Source organism: Cydia amplana, chromosome 20, assembly GCF_948474715.1.
Source record: "Cydia amplana chromosome 20, ilCydAmpl1.1, whole genome shotgun sequence".
Taxonomy (NCBI): Eukaryota; Metazoa; Arthropoda; class Insecta; order Lepidoptera; family Tortricidae; genus Cydia; species Cydia amplana.
In genome coordinates this window covers 3,614,845-3,637,160 of record NC_086088.1, presented here as the reverse complement: position 1 = coordinate 3,637,160, position 22,316 = coordinate 3,614,845, and the positions used below count along the sequence as shown (strand labels likewise).

The following is a 22,316-nucleotide window of genomic DNA, read 5'->3' as shown; positions in this document are numbered from 1 at the left end:
ATGTAAACTTCCACCGAAAATTGGTTTGAACGAGATCTAGTAAGTAGTTTTTTTTTATACGTCATAAATCGCCTAAATACGGAACCTTTCATGGGCGAGTCCGACTCGCACTTGGCCGCTTTTTAAATCTCTGAATGCCGTTCGCCCTAGCCGCATACAGCCACGGAGTTCAAGGTCCGCGCTCAGCGAAATAAGTCGCGTTCTAAATTCAAATTGCGTTGGGAATATAACTTTCTAGTATAACGTACAAGTTATTTTGTATGAAGAGAAGGTATTATGGGATATTACAAATTCGAGTTTTTAACACCGTTAATCCCGATTTTAATTTTTGAAAAAAATATATGTTAAACATTATTAAATTCTACATGAAATATGTAAATTTGATAACTGTCGCTATCTCGCATGTATTTTTTTTATTTTTCTGAAAATTTTCATCTAAATTTTTTACTATTATTTTAAGAGATAATTCAATATTAATTTTTTCAGAAAGCGACCTTAATTGTATATACAACATACCCAAATTACAAAGAAATCGGATTAGTACTTTGGCTGTAATAAAATAAAAATGATTTTTCTTTTTTTGCATTTTTTTTTTAAATCTGAAGCATTTGAGGCTTAATATTTGGTGAAAGCACTACATATACATAGGTTAATAATCCAGTAAAAGGAAATTGTTTTTTTCGCTAAGGGCAGTTTGGCCATGCTTACCCGGCTATACCCTTTCTAGTTAATTACTGGTTTGAATACATGTTGGAGAACATGAAAAAATAATGGACACGTGTACCCTTCCTTGGGTACCCTTCCTTGTTAGTAGTTTCTTAAATATAGCAAGGGGGCGTCGCCCCTTTAGCACATATTATAATAATAGTTCTTACGAACAGGATACTTATGTCTCAAAGAAAACCGCAAATACCGTTTTGATACTTACACAAGAATACAATGGAGTGACCTTCAACGCGCCGCTCCCCGCACCGCGCGCGCCGACCTAACTCTAGGGTTGCCTACGCGTATTTCAAATACTTTGTTGTCTTAGTTATATCTAACTATAAATGTCTCGTAAAAAATATTACCTACAATTCCTACAACTTTAATTTTTATTAAAAAGTACCTACATAGCTTGTAGCTACCGTAAAAATACGAGCGGAGCGCGCGGTGACAACCAACTGGCTGGCTACCGCCGGAAGGACGAGATACGTAGGCATAAATCCGAGCTAGCGCGGAGAGTTCCATAGGCCTGGCTTTAGTAAAGACCTACCTAATTCTTCAGCTTTCTGGCTGTGACGAGCTTGTTGATGTCGTGGTAGGCGGCGATCATCGTGTGCTGGGGCGTGCTGGCCGCGCAGCCGGGATGCGCGCGCGCACAATCTACGCCTTCTTGCCCGCGCCGCGCCGCGCGCATGTACCGGAAGAAGCGAAGGATTTCTGGGTTGTCGGAGACTGGGCGCCGGAGCTCGTTCAGTTCCCTGAAAAGGTATTTAAGTAATATTACATAAGTATCCGAAACAAAGTATCAGCCATATTAGAACTTTAAGATACGTCAAATATTAGATATCGAAACATAGGGGCATTTATTAATATAAAATACTAAAAGACATAGATAGGAATATAAAACTAAACCTAACTACAATTAAAATAACTAAAACTAAAATATAAAAATACCTATCAAAATTTGGTGCCCTCGGGAGGGTGCCCGATATCGAAACTATTTATGGATTGGATATGTCAGTGTCAAACAAGTGTCAAAAGTGACGTTTCTTCAAACAAAGACGTCACTTTTGACATTTGTTTGACAATGATATATCTTGTTGATATCTACTAGATATCTAGTTCAAAATCCGAACCGGGCCCTATATAGGTAGGTTAGGTACCTAAAAATATACCAATAGCAAGATATATTAGGAAGTTACAGGCGAACTTATTCCTGTAAGGGATCTCTTCCGAATAAACTCATTTCTCTAGCCTAGCCTCATTAAAAACTATGGCACTAATTGATTTCACGTTATGCCGCTTTGCCAACTGAGCTACCGAGACTTCACTCGATGGCAGCGAATATTTCCACCATATCACTATATGCGCCTTAATGTTTTTTTAATGGCAGATGATACAAGCGTGACGATCAAAGGCCCGTTCCGCTGGCTTACCACACGATTATCGATTCGAGTTTTATTCCTGGTTTGTAGATTTAGGTTTACGAGTAGCAAACAACATAAAACTACACGTGTATGCTGCATGCTCTTTTATGTTGTTTGTTAAATACAAAAGATTGCAGGGGACCATCGCTACGTGTCCTCAATTTTAGCATAAACAGAGCACATAGGTATTTGTACTGTGGGTATTCAATAGGGGGCGGGTTAGTCTAATCTAAACACCTCACGATAGATCAGCTGACGCGTAAATATTTTTAGGGTTCCGTAGCCAAATGGCAAAAAACGGAACACTTATGGATTCGTCATGTCTGTCTGTCTGTCCGTCTGTCCGTCCGTCTCTCCGTCCGTATGTCACAGCCACTTTTTTCCAAAACTATAAGAACTATACTGTTGAAACTTGGTAAGTAGATGTATTCTGTGAACCGCATTAAGATTTTCACACAAAAATAGAAAAAAAAAAACAATAAATTTTGGGGGTTCCCCATACTTAGAACTGAAACTCAAAAAAAAATGTTTCATCAAACCATATACGTGTGGGGTATATAGATATTTTCAAAAATGATATTGAGGTTTCTAATATAATTTTTTTCTAAACTGAATAGTTTGCGCGAGAGAAACTTCCAAAGTGGTAAAATGTGTCCCCCCCACCCCGTAACTTCTAAAATAAGAGATTCATAAAACTAAAAAAAATATATGATGTACATTACCATGCAAACTTCCACCGAAAATTGGTTTGAACGAGATCTAGTAAGTCGTTTTTTTTAATACGTCATAAATCCCCTAAATACGGAACCCTTCATGGGCGAGTCCGACTTGCACTTGGCCGCTTTTTTTAATTATCCAAGAAACTCATTAATTTAACCCACCACCTCGGGTTTGAAAGCTTCATGCCTCATCAATGCTCCACGGAATTTACTAAATAATAAAGAAACAGCTAAGTAGTATGTACATAGTTCAAAAATTTAAAATAAAGTTTCTCGGTATATTGGTACTAAACTAAACAATAAACAATGAAAATATTCCGACTTATTTTGTATAAAGATATTCTTAGGTAACTTTTCCAACTCCAAGGTGCAACCTCGTTCTTATGCGAGTCATATGCCCCTTTAGCCTTTATAGCGAGTCAATAACACCTGAAACTTTCGAATTCTAACTTATAGCGAGTCTATAACACCTGAAACTTTCGAAATCTAACTTCAGAAAGCCGATTTATCCCGACCGAAAGTATGTATTTCCCTTGAGATACTCGGAAAAGTACCTATACTTTGCGTTCAAGATTTCAGCGTATGCTTCGAAATTGTGGAATAACTATTAAAAGTGCAGTCGAAAGTGCAAAGAACTACATTATTGTGTACCGTGGTGCACTCTTTCAGAAATAAATTTAACTTAGTTACGTTGTATGTATTACTATAGCTTCTGCCCGCAAAATCGTTTGTCTAATGATGATTGATAAAAAATGAAACTGAAATGAAAATGAAAAAACGGCGAAACGTAGCGTTCGCACATACTTTTTGTATGTACCAACCAGAAAATCATTTGACTTTGACCGACTATTAAATAAACTTTTTTTTAACATTGTTTATTCGTTTTGAGCATACACAATTCCTTTATTAATAACACAGAGATTAAATAACAAAATGAATAAATCATAAATCTAACCCTAAATTAGCCTGAGGCATTTTTACCAGGATACTGGCCGCGTTCCCCCTCTGCACACTTGCACAGTGAGGCTGAGTTTTTGTGCAAAAAATGCGCCAGCTCGTAGGTCACAAATAATTGTCTTAACCCTCGGCAGGGTCACACTCACAAGTCACAAATCCAATATAACCTAAATTAATAATATAATATATTATCAATTATAAATTAATAATAAATAAAAAAATTGTACCTAAAACTTAGTTTTGTACCTAAAACTTAGTAGTTTATGAGATTTTGCAATGCCCTGACAGGGTAACCTACACATGAAACGCAATAAAATATTTGAAATTGAAATTGAAATAATGTCTTCTCTCAACAGTTTTGAAAAGTCGGTCATAGCCGACTGAATGCGCCCACTAAAATAGTTTTAACAACTTTGTAGACTTATTGTAGTTACATAACACCCATATTTCTAACCCTTCTATAAACTTGGGAACCAGAACAACGTAACTCGACTCGACATTGACTCACGATTATACTCCTTATCACTAAAAGCATATAACTTAAAATAGTGTAAAATCCATTGATTTATGTGTGACTATTATAGATTTCCACCCCATTCAAATCGACAGCGTGTAGGCAACTGGTACGGGGTGTAGACTGTTATTATGTACAAGAGACCTATTTGCTTAGGTATAATATAATATTTACTGCCTTTGAGCCTTAGGTACTTAATACCCTTGAAGTAAATCTTGCCGCATACTGTTACATCTAAGAATTATTAATAGTCTCACAAATGATTCGTCAAGGAATATTTAGGAATTATACATAGTTTTTAAGTATTTGTGTTGTATATTGGTTTAAGTATTTTAAGTCGTGTTGTTGATGAACGAACATAGAGTTCAATTAAGGCGCGTGTTTGGCTGGGCAGGCATATAAGTACATCAGGAAAATTAACTACTAAATTAAAAAAAATCCAATATTAGTCTTTCGATATTTCAATACCAGTATCGAAATATCGAAAAAAAAAAACGGCCAAGTGCGAGGCGGATTCGCGTACAAAGGGTTCCGTACCATTACGCAAAGAACGGCAAAAAATCACGTTTGTTGCATGGGTAATGGGAGTCCCATGTACCTAAATATTAATTTTATTCTGTTTTTAGTATTTGTTGTTATAAAAGCAACGGAAATACATCATCTGTGAAAATATCAACTGCCTAGCTATCACGGTTCATGATGACTCGCGCACGGAGGGTTCCGCACCATCAACAAAAAATACAGCAAAACAAGCAAAAAAACGGTCACCCATCCAAGTACTGACCCCGCCCGACGTTGCTTAACTTCGGTCAAAAATCACCTTTGTTGTATGGGAGCCCCACTTAAATCTTTATTTTATTCTGTTTTTAGTATTTGTTGTTATAGCGGCAACAGAAATATATCATCTGTGAAAATTTCAACTGTCTAGCTATCACGGTTCGAGAGATACAGCCTGGTGACAGACAAAGCGACAGACAGTCAGACAGACAGACGGACAGCAAAGTCTTAGTAATAGGGTCCCTGTAATAGGGTGTTTACCCTTTAGGTACGGAACCCTAAAAAACTTGACCTGCCTGAAAAGGAATGGTGGTTAATGGACCACCACCTTGAAAAAGAAATGTATAGATACATACAATCTGATTACGGCTAAGAAAGCCGATGGCAGATGAAAGTCAAAAAAAAAACTTACCTGCTCAACTGAGCGGAGACGAGGTTGCTGTACGGGGCGTATTTGGCCGGACTGGCGTACATGAGACAGATCAGCTGTTCCCGACATGACTCCAACTTCACGTCGCTGAGGCTCTGCCCGCCGACCTGCGCGCCCGTGTCCATCGTGTTCTCCGAGGGGGCTAAACCTGAAACAATTTATATTTAACAATAACAATACCAATAACAATATTTTTATTCATAATGAAAGTTTAGCAGGAACGTTACAGTGAGCCTCGCACTAGGCATGGCCTGTACCGCGGGGGTCATGATCATCACGAGTTACCAGAAATAAAATTTATAATTATTATACTAAACATAAGAATATGAATTATTTAGGAAAGGGAGAGGAGTGTGTACTTGTATATGTGTAAGGTTGTTGTGAGGAGGTAGTGAAAAGTGTGTGAATGAAATCTAAGAATGTGTGAGTGTAAAAGTTTGTTAGATTTAAGTGTGTTCGAGCGTTAAATATTAAAAACTGAAACTGAAGTCGAAGAGGAATGAAGAAGTAATCCTATGAGAGCGTGGAGTTAGGAGTCACTTGGGAAGGATTCAGAATTTCTTCTGATTCGTCGAAGTTCCAAGACTTATCTAGGAACAGAATTTATAGATAAAAATAAGATAGTTTATTTAAGTAGACAGATAGTTTATTCAACTAGATAATATTTTGCCAATATCTTGCCACCTCCAACCCCCCGGGGTTATGGGGTCTTCTGTAGTGCACGTAGTTGGACACAGGGAACACCGCATCATAAGTATGTTGCGTTGTTTGTATGGTCACCACATTCGCATAGTGCATCACTTTGTCCCGGGTTGATTCCCCATTTCAGGAGGCTGTCTTTGGATCGGCCAACTCCCGATCTTAATTATAATTTCTATAAAGAAAAGTACCTTATGTGTATAATTGCATGAATTCTATAGTAATTTAAATTGTAGTTTTTTCCTTATTTACTCGTAATGCATGTTAATTATAAGATGTAATTTTTTGAAAAAATGTGTCCCGCCAAGTTTGTTGCCGGTCCCATATTGGGATACCCTCCGCCAATTGAGGGGGGATTTAAATCTTCTCGGGGCAGAGGTGTAGGGTTGGACCCGGTGTAGCTTCATTTGACGTTCATATTAAGCGCATTGTAATATGCCTACTTGAATAAACTGTCTTTTACCTTATCTCATCTTATCATTATTCTCATCTCATCTTATATTTACTCTAAGTAGCATACAATGACGACATTTTCCGGAATTTAAGCTCATCAAAGGGCCCAAACCGGTAGAATGTAACACGTACGTCATTATTAGCGAGATTGCCGTTTTACTGAGTTTATTAGGGCGTGTAACGAAATGTTGTCAAATAATCACGTTTGATTATAAGTAAATGAGATTATTTGACGCCATATTATTTTAATGAAGTCTTCAGTGTGTCGAGTGTTTGTAATGTGATTGGTGCGAAGGACGAACCAAATTGGAAACTGTGGTGCCTACTTTATATTTGGTAAATAAATTGGCTTTTATTTAAGATTACGATGGCTTCTGTACCTAATTTATTCAGACAGTACTGACATAAAATTACATACATTGAAATTACAAAATCATATCTTTATAATTATGTGACAATGAAAACTAAACAAACATAGGTACAGTCGACTACAAAGAGATATATCCACTTTTTCACCTTACTGCCTTGTAATAACGTGAAAAAGTGGATACATCTCTTTGTAGTCGACCCTACAAGATTCATTATTGTGATTTTAAATGAAAGCTTGTATAAAGATCTGGGAAGTTTCAAACTTACCTAGTCTAGCGAAGATTCCATCCAGCCTCGATAGCAGAGGGGAGTAAAATGGATCGTAGTTGCTCAGGATCATAGATGAAGCAGGAATCTTCTGGAATACCTGGAAAATAACAAAAAAAATTAAGAGACCAAAACTATGATGCCGGCTGTACACTCTCGGCGAGACACCCCGAGACAGACCGAGAACGAGAGTGTACATGATGCTCTCGCCTTGTCTCGCCCGCTCGGGTCTCGCCTCGGTGCGTCTCGGTCGCGTGTCGGTTTTTTGCGGCCGAGTCAAAGGGTCTCGTTCGCTCTCGCGAGGCAAACGAGACGAAGCATGTACATTCTCGTTCATTTAGTTGTAGGTATGCGTAAATAATTGTAGTAGTTAACAGCACAAAGAACAACGGCAGCAGCAGTTTCTAGGTCCATCGTAGCCGATATCAGCTGTTCAAATGACGCAACGAGAGTGTACATGGTGTGCTCTTGTCGAGGACTTCTCCCTTCTGTCCTAGAGTAGTCCTGGTTTTTACCATGGCTCAATCAGGGAGTAAGTCGGAAACCTAAGGGGCAGATCTGATGCAACTTAACCTGCGTCGAAACGTCGGAAATAAATAGTATTTTACTTACATAATATATATCTAGGGCCATAAAGTAAGAAAGGTCGGATATATATCGGCCGAGGCGAAGCTGACGTATTTACTGGCCGAGGTATGTTTAATATTTTTCTGTTCGGCAGAGTTGGAAAGCGGCAACAAAGTTGAAAAGTAGGTAATAAAATTGCGATAGACCTTTATCGGCGGTGCACCTCCTTGGATCGAGCAAACTCGGATTACACGCATTTAGGATCAAATGGAGGTACGTATTAAAACGATTTACAGCTTGCTGGGAATGAATTATTCTAAAACATCTAATTTCATTGGTCTATTGGTTTTAGGGAATTATTTATATGTACCTACCTTGTAGTTGTTTGTAGCTGAGGCTAATTGGTTCTTGTAGTAGCCATTTTTGGTCGGCAAATACGCCACTTTATGCCCTCCAGTGCCGAATCTGAAAAAAAAAACCACTATTTATACTAAATCTCTTAGTAGACTGGCCTAAAATTAAAGACAAACACAATGTTTCGCAAATATTACATAAACATATACATGTATACCTATATATTATACTCAGTTTGTGATTTTTTGCAATCATGTGTGATGTGATGTGTTTTAAGTACTGTACTGTAAATTTAATTATTTAACTACTGCGGAATGGAGTATCGAGACAAACCATTCTGGTTTAACGATGCTTTTGGATCAAAATTTTGTGTAATTGTGATTTATCTCTAATAAATAAAAAATAAAGAAAATATTATAAAATACCTAATCAAACCAATGACTAAAATTCACAGTTCCTAATCATTCTTCATAGATATTTCATACGCGTAGGTATGTTTAAGATTAAAGACGCGAATCAAATATTACATCTAATAAGTAAAGCCAACAAATATTTTAAAATATTCATAGTTCAATAACGCTTCTGCGAGACAGTTTGCAATCTAATCTTATATTTATTTAACCAATACAAAGCCAGTTTAGATAAAAGAAAAACTTTCGATTCGCAGAAGTTCCTTCCTTTGCCTCAGTGAAACATAAGAAATTATTCTTTGAATGGAATGAAAATTGGAATGAACCTTTGATGAATGAAATTTAATTTTTCGAGTGGATTATTATTTTAACCGCCTGCGAAAGCCGGGTGCAAAACTTTTTGATTGCATGTACAGTCAGCAGCAGAAGTTGTTCACAATTACCTTGACACGCTCTTATGCCCTTACCAATAAAGTCGCGTCAAGATCATTTTGAACCTTGCCCGCTTAGGAACTTCTACTGCCGACATTTGTCTGTATAGTTCTGCAGAGGGTAAAGGGGCCCACTGATTACCAGTCCACCGGACGGTATCGGCCTGTCAGAACAAAAAGTTGACAGGTCCGAACAACTGTCAGGCCGATACCGTCCGGCGGACTGGTAATCAGTGGGCCCCTTAAAACATGGTTGTGATGTGTCCATTTAGCGAAAATGCTGTGTTCATTTGTTTCTATAAGTATTTTTAAAATTTCTAAAATCAAGCTTAAACATTTGATTTATACAAATCGCATTAAACGTCGTGACCTCTGCTCCTGCAGTGTTTACGTCCCTTGAGGTTCTGACCCAAATCCTGAATCAATTTGATTTGACACAATCTATTGATACTAAAATATCTACTGCCCACTGACTGACCCTGCCTGTTAAGCCGCGGTCCTGATGGGCTCGGATCCCGGTAAGGGCATTTATTTGTGTGATGGGCACAGATATTTGTTTTGGGTCGAACAGTCTTGGGTGATTTCTATGTATTTATGTATTTGTATATTATAATTATATCGTTGTCTGAGTACCCACAACACAAGCCTTCTTGAGCTTACTTTGGGACTTAGTCAATCTGTGTAAGAATGTCCTATAAAAAAGGGTCCGTGTACCAGCGAGTCTCAGCGCCACTTAACACTTAAGGTTAACCGGTTAAACCGTTAACCCAGTGTCAGATTGTACTGGTAACCATGGTAACTCTAGGTTTAACCGGTTAACCCCGGGTTAGTGAATGGTGCAAGTGGCACTTAAGTTAGCCGCCACTTATCCCTTATCAGGCAAAGACAAATCGTCACCTAAATCATTTATAACCCGCAATCGTGTCCTTTGAGGCTCTGACCCAAATTCTGAATGAATGCGCCCCGTTGATTGCCATATGGATCAAAGCCCCGGTGCTGGCTAACTGTCCGTAATTACGGAGGGTATGTAGGGGTTATTTGGGGCGAGATAAAAAATAAACGTTTTATTACGTACGAAACAAGGATAGGTTATAGCAAATATATGTTGTACCACTACTTAATAATATATTATTTGTATATTGTACTATTGTGTATATTGCACCAATAAAGAAGGCCAGTTGGCATTAAGTCTGCCATTTGTACATTGTTGTATATATTTTGTGCAATTAAAGTTTAAATAAATAAATAAATATATAAGAAAGTACAAAAGTACAAAGGCGAACTTATCCTTATGAGGCATCCCGTCCAGCTAACATCTAGAGCAAGCTAATTCTGCACAGATTTTGCATTGGCAAAATGTGACGCCATAAACGTCGAATTCCCATGATATAACTGGATGTACCACGATGTTTGTATAATTTAGGGGAACTTTTATATTTTTTTATTAAAGCAAAATGTACGAGGGGAGGCCTTTGCCCAGCAGTGGGATGCCAAATAGGCTAATAAAAAAAAGTGCAGTCAGATTAGATGGACTCTTAGTAAAATAATCAAGAAAACCCCTTCCTACTTGTGTTTGTCTATACACATTTTTAGGGGGTACCTACATACAGTTTATGAAAACGCCTATGATAAATTATAAACATGACGTCTCAACGTTTTGCCTGTGAATCAGTGTCGTTGAATTTGTGAAATTTTTAAATTGAATTTGGGAATTGGTTATGTTGATGAAATAATCCCAAGACACCTTATCGAAAAGGTTTCCGGGGTCTCTTGAACGCGTGAATTCTATGAGTGTTTCCAAGTAGTATAGTATGAGTGTTTAAAGATTAAGATATTCGCAAAATTGTAGTGTATCTGTAGTAGTAATTATTTAAGTTTTATTCTATCAATCAATTTTAGCCAGAATATTTAAATTATGAAAAACATCCAAAGAAACTGACAAAATCCACAATAAAAATTTAATTTGTATGAATTACCTGGACATAATCAACAGATCGTTGACATCAGCACAGGATCCACGTTGACATACATCCCGTCCTGCGGGCAAGCGTATTTGCCGGTCGGATCCATCTCGTATCCATGAATCCCTTCTGACATTTACTGAAGTATGATAGTCACTCTTTTATACCGCAGTTGTGACTGCGTCTATGTGACCGAGTGAACACCGTCACCTTTTTTAAAGCTTCAGAAGTGTCACAAGCGCTTTATCTATCCTTTATACGTATCTAAACAATCTAAACATATAATGTCATGTCTCAGCAACATGCTGAGATGGGGCCATTTCGTGACACTTTATTTTCACTATGTTCATTTTGTGTAATTATGTCTATTATCTGTGTGTCTCCGAATAAACTATTCTATTCTAATCTAATGGTGTATCGTTGATCTATAAAGTAGGTACATAAATTACATTGTATATGAGGACTTGTGGAACCTATTAACGCCTGTCCCCCGATTTTAAATGCGATGTTGAAATCGTTGCTTACCTGGACATGTCCACATTCGACAAATCGTTGACATCAGCTGGATCCACGTTGACATACATCCCGTCCTGCGGGTACGCGTACGCGCCGGTCGGATCCGTCTCGTAAGCCATGAAGTCCTTCTGGTCGTTGCTATACGATGTCTGGTCGTCGACCGCTGGAGGGTTGGACGCTTGGCTGGACGATGCTGAGAGTTGGGAGATTCCTGGAATGTATATTTATTTAAACTTGTTTTTTTTATGTAATAGGAAGCAAACGAGCAGACTGTGCCGGAGGCTCTCATACTCGTAGAACAGGCTTGGAGGATCGTTCACCAACTCAGCCCTACCAAGTCTCGTGTGCGCCAAACCTATGTATGTACCTTTCAGCCTTCCTTTCAGCTAGAGCCTATTGTAACTCTAAAATATTATTCTGATGGCTCCAAAGAAGACTAACTTCAGGAACCCAAGAGAGACTTGTTTCCTGACTTACTGTGAAATGTTTCATATTTACTACAGATGTGGTGCATTAATTGTTTTCCTTCGTATTTTCTCGAAAACTTTCATATTTGTCATGCTACTTAATTTAGTCAACCTCAGTACTTTTTACGTACGTTCGTACGTTTCAGTGAAAATACGATGGAAAATATTTATGTAACATCTGTACGTCATTGGAATCAGTCAATAAGTAAAAATATTATGAACTCTATCGGCTATAAGTTCTATTTTATTCTAATTTGACATGTCTCACGTCAAATTATAAGGTAAATAGCTCACCCCCGCCGAGCTCTGGAAGAATACGAGTTACAATTAAGAAAGAAAACTTGATGGTTCTATTGGCTATCTAGTTCATTTAGACTGTTTTTTTAGCCTTTTGGCAATTTTATTCAGCTGGGATGGAAGTTAGAAGTTTCTTAACAAATTCAATTTGGCTGAGTTACGCATTTGAATTGAACCAATTGGCTTTATTATACTTTACTTCAAGAAGTTTTCTTTGACAGGCTTCTCACTCAATCAGTTTATTGAATGTGAAAGATATTCGTTTTGTGTTGATAGTCATATATTTGGTTCATTGTGGTTTCAGGCAGATGGGTTATGTAGCTGTGCGGAAAGCGAAGAGTTGTGGAATGTATGGGGCCCAATACATTCCACGACTCTTCTCTTTCCAAACAGACTCTATCACATAGGAAGAATGACATAATATATGTACCTCCAGTGTCAAACTCAAAAAAAAAAAACATTATAGCCGAAAAACGTTTCAAAGCGGGTCTTCTCTGCATACTTTAGAAAGAAAGAAAGAAAGGTATAAAAAAATGTTTTTTGTTTTTCGTTTAAGTAGATAGTTTAAGTGATGAATTATAACTCGTTTACGACATCTTTTTTTAATAGTAGGATAGAGAATGCGGACGATTCTGAGCAGAATGAGTCCAAGAAAATCCAGATCTGCGAGAATCAGGGTCTCAGATTTTTTTTTGGAAAACGCTCACTGTCGCCGATCAGCTACTACTACTACTACCTAACATTAGTACAAATAAAGACTCATCTTCCTCGCGTTGTTCCGGTATTTTAACACGGCTCACGGGTCCGCTTGGCAACTAATCCCAGGAATTGGCGTGGGCACTAGTTTTAGTTTTTACGAAAGCGACTGCCATGTGACCTTCCAACCCAGAGGGGAAACTAGGCCTTATTGGGATTACGAGTAGCCCGGTTTCCTCACGATGTTTTCTTTAACCGAAAAGTGACTGGTAGTACAAATAAAGACTAAGAGTCCGTTAACGATTTTAGAGCCAAAATGTAAAATTGATAGATTTAGTCGTTGAAATTGTACACCTTTTGTTACGTAAAATCTAAATAACAAGTATTGGTTTCTATTAGCACGTCTTCTCATCTTGCCTTTTAATAATGACGATTTACCTAAACATCCATCAGAAAAAAAATCATAACTAATTTAGTGAGTCTGTTTTCAAAAAAATGATTTGTAAAAGTGCAAGATAAGACGTACTAATAGATACCAGTACTTGTTATTTCTATTACGTAACATTTTTGCGACTAAAATCGATACCGGCCTCCTAACATTTTTTTTGAAGTGAAAACTTCTAATAGCGGCGCTGTGCACTTTTTGAGGTAGGGGAAAAATGTTAAACTCGCGAGAGATCACGTGACCGTAAGACGGACACGCGACCTTATCGAAAAACTGTTACATGTACTTAATGTCATTGAGTTTTTCTTTATTGATTTAAATGCCATCTAGTGAGTTTCGCTCTAACTGGTATAATTATAACTCGAGTACTAACAGTGATGTGCTTAGGGGCTTCAAGTAGGTAATGCGACGAAATAACGCTAGATGGCGTTAACCTCAATTATACATAGTGCATTTTGCACTAGTCATTGAGTTTTCACTTCTGCCGGCACTCCCTGAGTGCAACCCGTTGTTTTTTTTTATACCACATCGGTGGAAAACAAGCATACGGGCTGCCTGATGGTAAGCAGTCACCGTAGCCTATGGACGCCTGAAACTCCTACAACTAATAAACGAAACCTACCTTTTCCAAGTATCTTCCCGAAGCTCCCTAGGATGCTGGGTAGGAACATGGCTAGCAGCATCCCCTTGAACAGCTGCGCGCCGAAGAGCAGTGGCACGAACAACTTCTTTAGGCCAAAGGCTGGAACATTAAGTACTTACATCATTACACCGTCGTTTGTCCCTCTCTATGGCATAACGACAAATAGGGACAAACGACGATCATCACCTGATTAAGTTAGCAGCCGTTTATTAATAACGCCATATGTCTATAAGAAGGCAAGTCGAATTTTATAATCTTGTTAAAACTTGTTACAAGTTAAGACTTTAAGGGCCACTTGCACCATCCCGGGTTTAACCCGTTAAACCGTAACCCAGTGTCAAATTGTACTGGTATCCATGGTACAACTCCAGTTTTAACCGGTCAACCACGGTTGGGGAAGGTGCAAGTGGCGCTAAGGGGTTACTTATACTTCGTTTTTTTTAGGATTAGAAATTTGGTAAACCATCTTGATGTGTCTTTTAATTGAAAAACAGCTTTTAAAAATAAGTTACGGTAAATATGTAATAATTATGAATCTAATACGATCTTTTAAAGTCTTCTGCTTTCATAAGTAATAGTTATTGATTTCTAAAAAGTGTTTTTCAATTAAAAGACACATCAAGATTGTTTACCAAATTTCTAATCCTAAAAAAAACGAAGTATAGCCAAAATGATAATCGTACAAAGATAAGGCAAAAAAATAATATCAATCAACAACTGTCACCTTGGCTAGGCCCCCAGTTGTAAAAGCGTTGCTTTATCACAGTCAACACAGCACCAAGTAATGCCCGTTCATTAAGCTAGCTAACTTCCAAAATTTTATAAGTGTGAATGGGTTCAAATTTTGCGTCCAGTATACGTAAAATATTTCCAGTGTGGTCTCGTCTCGAGTCACTACACGTATTTTCTTGCCTGTTTGAAAAAACTCCAAGCTTTGACTTTATACTAATAATATTATTATATTTGTAAGCTTTACTAAATTTATTAAAAAATTGCATCGAGGCTTAATAGTCCAAAGCTCGCCCCAGAAATCGTTAAAGTTTATTAGAGCAGCGAAAGCTGAACAACTGCCAGTATCATGGATCCAGAGCCCGTACCACGAGTCACTGACAGTGTCAAAGCTGACATATGCGCTATCGAGAACGTAATTTACTTTCTTAACATCTCGGTCGCACTAATATGCGAGTACGAGCGAGATGTATAGAAAGTAAATTACGTTCCCGATGGCGTTTATGTCAGTGCCAAACTGATGGTAGCCATACAGTAATAAAGATGATAAAGCAAACAAAACAACAACAATTTTCCGGGAATAGATCTCCGTCTATTAAGTCTCACGACTACAAAGACTGGAATCTTTTTGGACACTTCGATATTTAGATTACGCCCACGCTACGGCGTCTGTAAGTGACGCTAAATGTAAATAAGTACCAGGGTGTTAACGGCGTGGGTGTGTAATACCACAGATCATATAATACTAGTACAGATACCCAATCCCATACTAAAAACGCGCACCGTCCTAAGTAGCAAATACTTGTAGGCAATTTTTTAGTTCACAGTAACAAACTAGATGGCGCACGGAGCCCCACGGAGCTAATAAAACTCTTACGACAAACATGCGTTGAAATGGCGTCAAAACACCTCTCGCGCGACATCTGTTGTAGCTTTCACGCACTAAACCTACACATCACATTCATTTTTAAGGTCAATCATTACTAGAGGGCGTTTCAGCCATCGGCGACAAAATTGAAATTTATTTATTTTTATTATTTTTTTTGAAATAATTTACGATTATGAAATCAATTTGACTTTTTAATTTTTTGTTATATTTTTTGTATTGTAAATATTCTTGTCGTATTCTTATCGCTTACCTTGCTTCGGCAAATCGGCACGACAAGCGTTCGGGTAAACCAGCATAACTGTGACTTTGAGATACACAATAATAATGCATAATCAAAGAGGACTCTTATGCTGGTTTGAAGGTATCTACTACTAGCACGTACCTATGCTTCACATTAGGGCAGAAAGAACACGGCATTGCGGTATGATCTGTTTTAATAAAATAATTCTTGGAGCTAAGCGTTGCATTGCCGCGTGCCGTCCACATGGCCTTGAGAGGCCCAAAGCCCAAGGTCGCGCCGACGAAACAATCTATTTTTAACGTCCGTTAAATAAAATCGAAAGTATTAACTTGAAAAAATATGCGCATATTAAAATCTAAATTTATATGTGACGTTATCTATGAAAATGGATCTTATTGTCGATGGCGCTTACGCCATTATTGACGATGTTCAGATATAAATAAAAGGCCACGCGACGCCGTGCGGCGTAAGCGCCATCGACAATAAGGTCCCTTTTCATAGATAATGCCCCATATTAGTACCTAGAGATATAGATATAATACTACGCGGTATTTTCTTAGATTTATTATGAAATAAAAAACCGGCCAAGTGCGAGTCGGACTCGCGCACGGAGGGTTCCGCACCATAAACAAATATCGAGTCGAGCCAAAACAAGCAAAAAAACGGTCACCCATCCAAGTACTGACCCCGCCCGACGTTGCTTAACTTCGGTCAAAAATCACGTTTGTTGTATGGGAGCCCCACTTAAATCTTTATTTTATTCTATTTTTAGTATTTGTTGTTAAGTTGTTATAGCGGCAACAGAAATACATCATCTGTTAAAATTTCAACTGTCTAGCTATCACGGTTCGTGAGATACAGCCTGGTGACACGGTGACAGACGGACGGACGGACGGACGGACGGACAGCGGAGTCTTAGTAATAGGGTCCCGTTTTTACCCTTTGGGTACGGAACCCTAAAAAGACCATGTATATAGGAAAGGAAGGAGTAGGTATTTTGTAAGGATCACAGATCATATGTGACGTTATCCATGAAAAGGGACCTTATTGTCGATGGCGCCTACATCGTTATCAACGATGCTCCGGTTTCCGGTATAAATACAATGCCGCGCCACGCCGTGCGTCGTAAGCGCCATCGACAATAAGGTCCCTTTTCATAGATAATGCCCCATAAAATACTAGTACATACATAATTACATAGTACATGCAGATACCCAATCCGCCAATCCCATACTAAAAAAGCGCACCGCCCTAAGTAGCATATGTGACGTTATCTATGAAAAGGGACCTTATTGTCGATGGCGCTTACGCCGTTATTAACGATGCTCTGATATAAATACAATGCCGCGCGACGCTGTGCGGCGTAAGCGCCATCGACAATAAGGTCCCTTTTCATAGATAATGCCCCATATATGTACGTTGCTTTGCGTGTTTTACATTCTATTTCGTAATATTGCAATAAAAAATGTGTGTAACGTTTTTTTTTGCCATGCTTTTAAATTAATAAATAAACTAATTGTATTTCCGATTTATTCATTTTTTTATTTAGCTACTAAAAGTTTTGTAGCTTATTCGCTACGGCTATCATGAGTTGGCATTTGACGTTTAGGTACGCTAGCGACTGCATGAAGTCGATCGCAGTCTATCTCGCTCGCACTCGCATTGATGTATTGGTGCGATCGAGTTCACGCAGTCGGTGGCGTAAAAGTCAAATGTCAATTAATGGTAGCCGTACTTGTCCTATCATGTACAGTCAGCAGCAATAGTTGCTAAGCGGGCGAGGTGTTCAAAATAATCTTGACGCGACTTTATTGTTAAGTGAATAAGAGCGCGTCAAGGTAATTATGAACGCCTCGCCCGCTTAGCAACTTCTGCTGCTGACTGTACCTAAGAAAACATATATACAAAACGGATTAGTTATTAAAAATGTTACTCGAGCGCGCCAGCTATTGATAGTGTCAGTCGCGCACCAAGTCTCGGAAATAAAAAAGAGGAGGGAAAATAATAAGGGTATGCCGGTTTCCATGGTCAGGGTGTTTAACCCGTAAGTAGCAGGTCCACAACGTTACAAAAAAAGTGACCTTGAATTACCTACTCGATCGATTTTTTTATATTGAAAATAAAGTGTAATTTATTTATATAATGAGACAGATATTTGTTCTTGAGTAATGGATATTTTCTATGTATTTAAGTATTAATTGTATATTACACATTTGTATCGTTAGTCAATTTGTGTAAGAATGTCCCTATAATATTTATTTATTTATTAAACATTTATTTCATGTTAAAAATGTACATTCTCGTACAAACGGCAGTAACACGATTTATTTTGTAGTATTTTAAAATACAAAAAGGAAATATTTGCACTAAAAACAAATATTTACAGCCGGGCTAGCCCATGATAGGCACGACAGTATCTCGCGGCGAGATATATTGCCCGTCCCTCTTTTATTAACATGGTTAGAACTGTTAGAAGTTTCAAACCGTGCATGCTGTCCCTGTCGCTCCTATTAGAAAGAAGAAGAGGACGGCACGAATGACTGTGGCCGTTCACGCCTATGTACCTAGTTGTATGGTAGTTTTTGTAAGCACACAGACGCACCTTACAATTAGTACTTAATCCGAGTGTGCGTGTGCACGTCGCTGTGCGGCCTTGAGACGCTGGAGCGATTGAGAACATAAGTACTCGTATTAAATTAAAAATAAATACAAACCTATAGATATAACACACCGTATTGTCAATTCAAGTTTGCAAACGCGCACTGTGTTCAGTTTAGAAACGAAACATCGACTTTTGACCAGTCATGGCGGTCATGACCTTGCATTGGAAATACGAACACCTAGGTAGCATTTTTTTCAAGGGTAACTCGCATGTCACACCGTGGCCAGTCCATGACCAAATCATGACCACCCCCATACTTCCCGTCGTAGTCATGAGTGCAGTCATTGTCGGAGTTTGTCCGTCAACAAAAATTCGACTAGGCAGGCCCCGCGACCCGCGAACACCGAATATTGCAAATTTTGGGCTCTTTTACTAACATTAAGTTGTAATTCGAGTGACAGAGATAGTTGCATGAGTCATACCAAGCATATTTTATTAGTGTTATTTTAAACATCAAACTTCTATTAGATTATGTAATTAAAAGAACACTTGCATAGTCTGTGTTATCAAAATCGCTGTCAATTTAGTTTGTTCTACCTCATGAAGTTTGCAAACTTCGATTTTCGCGGTTTAAGCCGATCGTCGTTTACAACAAGGAAATTAATAAACTGTAGACCTCGCGAGCATAGCTTAAAACTGAATAAAAAATATATGGGTACGCCGTTTAGAATTATTTAGGAAAACTAAATTAACAAAAAGTTTAATAAAAGATTGGAAAAATGAAACGAATACGTTTAACCCGTGCTTTGCACAAATAATAATACAATAATATAAGTGTAAAAATTTACAAAAAGTTAGCAGCGCACTTTACTGGGGTTCGAACTTGGAACCTCCATGCATCAAAGCAACTGTTTGCAAACTGCGCCATGATAGCACTTAGCCAATTTGACGAAATTTGGCTACTTATTTTCGAGTAAAAACCTACATACATATCTAAATACCGCCTATACCATTACAACATTTCTACATTTTTGCCAAGCACTGTAAATATATCTCAAAAAGAAAAGAAATGCTCTTATAATATTGATACGACTACATATTTGTTTCCGCAATTTTGAAATAATCACATTGAAAAAAAAAACTATTTTATCCTAGAATCTGGTCACAAAATTTGATGAGAATCGGTTGAGAATTAAACCGAGGAGAACGTTCTCCTCAAACGAAATTTGGCCCGAGTTAAAACGGAGACCTTCGCAAACGCGTCGGTCAATAAAGGAGTAAAATGTGCGTTTGACTTGGACATCAAGCGAAATAAAAACTTGCATTGTATTTAAAAACAAAGCATTCATTTCTTTTGAAAAACATCGGCTTACGAGTTTTTTAAATTTATATTTTAACGTCAGGCCTACTTTAAAAAAAATAGGTACTCATTTAGAGTAGGCATGTTTATCGACCGATCTATTTTTTTTACATTATGTACTAAATTTCGTAATTCATAAGTTTCATAACTCAAATGTAATTATTCTAAATCAAACTCCACATATTAGAACCGTGGTGGCTCCATCTAGTGACAATATTCAATATTACTTCGACAGCTCCACATAACTGTCCTGCGCTGTTGTTCATAACGTAGTCAGTCGCGATATAATTGTGATTTCAAATTTTGAAAATGAATGCATTGAATTCGTGTTGTTATTAATGTTTGTATTTCATTTATAATGTTTTTAATTTATGACACTTTAAATGTCTCTTAATACATCTTAATCTGTAAGATAAAAATTTCGTTATCGCCGATTGTGACATATAGCGCCATCTATGATATCGATTTAAAAAGAATTATACGGCCTTCGGAATGGGAGGGCATGGTAATACTTTCCTACACAAAATTAACTAGATAAATTTTTGAGGTGCGCCGAGGTATGTAGGTCGGTCATTCTTCAGCAATCTCATTTCCCTGGCTATAAATATTCCGCTTAGACGTTTTGGCTGTAGATAGAACTTGGAACGGGATACACACTCACCAAAACATGAGATGCTAGTAAAGCGGAATCTCCTGGAAATTTACAAATGTGTATGGCCAGGGGAATGAAAGTACTTACAGAGCCTCGTCTAATTTACCTCACCTGCGTCATTTTTTAAAAATCTCTTTCACGTCTTTCACAGCAGTGGGTTAGTATTTAGGTAGTATTAGTATCGATACATAAAACGGTATTTAATAAATAATAAATAATTCTTATTCATACTTACATCGGAAAGTGATAAATCTGGCAGCTTTTGGTAGATTTATTGAAATAATATGAGTTTCTACAAAATTCTTTATCTTTTGCAGTAATCTATACTCATACGTATATGTACTGAAGAGTGCTCTCGACTCTGCTTCATCTTTCAACTTTCTTGAATCTCTTTTCGTCATAGATTTGATTTCAACACCATCTATTATTACAAACCTGTCCATCCTCAAAGCATCATCTACTATCCTTTCTAATTCATTCTCTAATTGCTTTTCAGTTCTATTCACAAGCAGTAACTTTTCTGTAAATTCTCCAACGGTCTCTATCATATTGTCAATAAAATTTTCTGACTCCTCATTTGACTCTACATTTTTATTTTCAAATTTATTACTACTTTGACAACTATGGCATTGTTTAGATTCTACTTTATTACCTAGACTGTCTATTCTTTTGGTTAAGTTTTCTATTTGACTTGTTTCATTACTAAGAACTGTCTGACAATTGTTTTGTAGTATAAGGAGGAATATATAAGTTATGACTAAAAGGCCTCTCTCCGCGAACCTCCATTCTGATCTGCTAAGCCTTTTCTGGTCTGTTCCAAGTAAGAGATCCATTATTGTGGGGATCACTATCAAACTTCATTACCGATGATATTGAAGTGCTCTTGAGATTTCGTTGAGGTCATTGAAATCTGAAACAAAGGAACAAGCATGAATATAGATTTGAGGATAATACAAAAAAATGCTATTGAGAAAAAAAATTGTTTGATTAGGATAAAACCGCCATATTTTATGATTTTTAGCTACGGACAATGAGAGAATGAGTAATGTATTACGATTTGCATGCCGTTAAAAGCTTGCAGTTTGCTTTGCAGTTAAAAGTTTTTAACAAGCTTTTATTAGGTCGACCTGTATGTAACTATGTAATGGAATCTAAGGTAACTAATTTAACCATCTTCCAAGGACCGTAGCGTCATGAAAATTGGCAGCTGTATGTAGTTCTGATGACAATACAATAATATGGTACTGTCGAACTGATCTGATGATGGAGACAGGAGGTGGCCATAGGAACTCTTGTGATGAAACAACGCATCCTAATTGTGTTAGGGGTTTTTAGAATTTTCTCGATAAGTATTAGTTGTCTGTCGTAAGAAAAGTACAGTCAGCGATAAAAGCTTGTACCAAAAATGGAATTTTTGCCAAAAACTTATTTTAAACAAAAGGGTAAATTTCACATACACACAGAAAAAAACATTTAAGTACCTAATGCCAAAGTCTTCTCTTTGTTTTTCCTTCAGCTTTCCAATAAGTATGGTTTCCATTGAAGCCATTCGTTTATAATTATTTCTTATTACTTCCGCAATAATTATATTACGGTCATAATTATGAAGATGAAGTAATACAGAAGAAATACTAAATAATTGTGAGAAAAACTGTATTACATGACATGACTATGCCTTCCCACCGATTGTTTTAGCATTATATGCCTTACAAAGGAAAAAAGAGGTATCTGAGTCTTGA

At 37.5% G+C, this 22,316-nt stretch overlaps 1 protein-coding gene across 1 annotated transcript; it reads right to left on the bottom strand.

The window, feature by feature from the left end:
* Positions 1-1,255: 1,255 nt before the first annotated feature.
* LOC134657461 (uncharacterized) lies at positions 1,256-21,495 on the bottom strand. Its single transcript, XM_063513021.1, has 7 exons — positions 20,813-21,495; positions 14,084-14,203; positions 11,566-11,767; positions 8,259-8,349; positions 7,318-7,417; positions 5,512-5,677; positions 1,256-1,463 (listed from the first exon to the last, which is right to left on the bottom strand). The coding sequence occupies exons 1-7, from the start codon at positions 21,408-21,410 to the stop codon at positions 1,256-1,258; spliced, it is 1,485 nt and encodes a 494-aa protein (XP_063369091.1). The 5' UTR covers positions 21,411-21,495.
* Between the last annotated feature and the right edge of the window lie 821 nt (positions 21,496-22,316).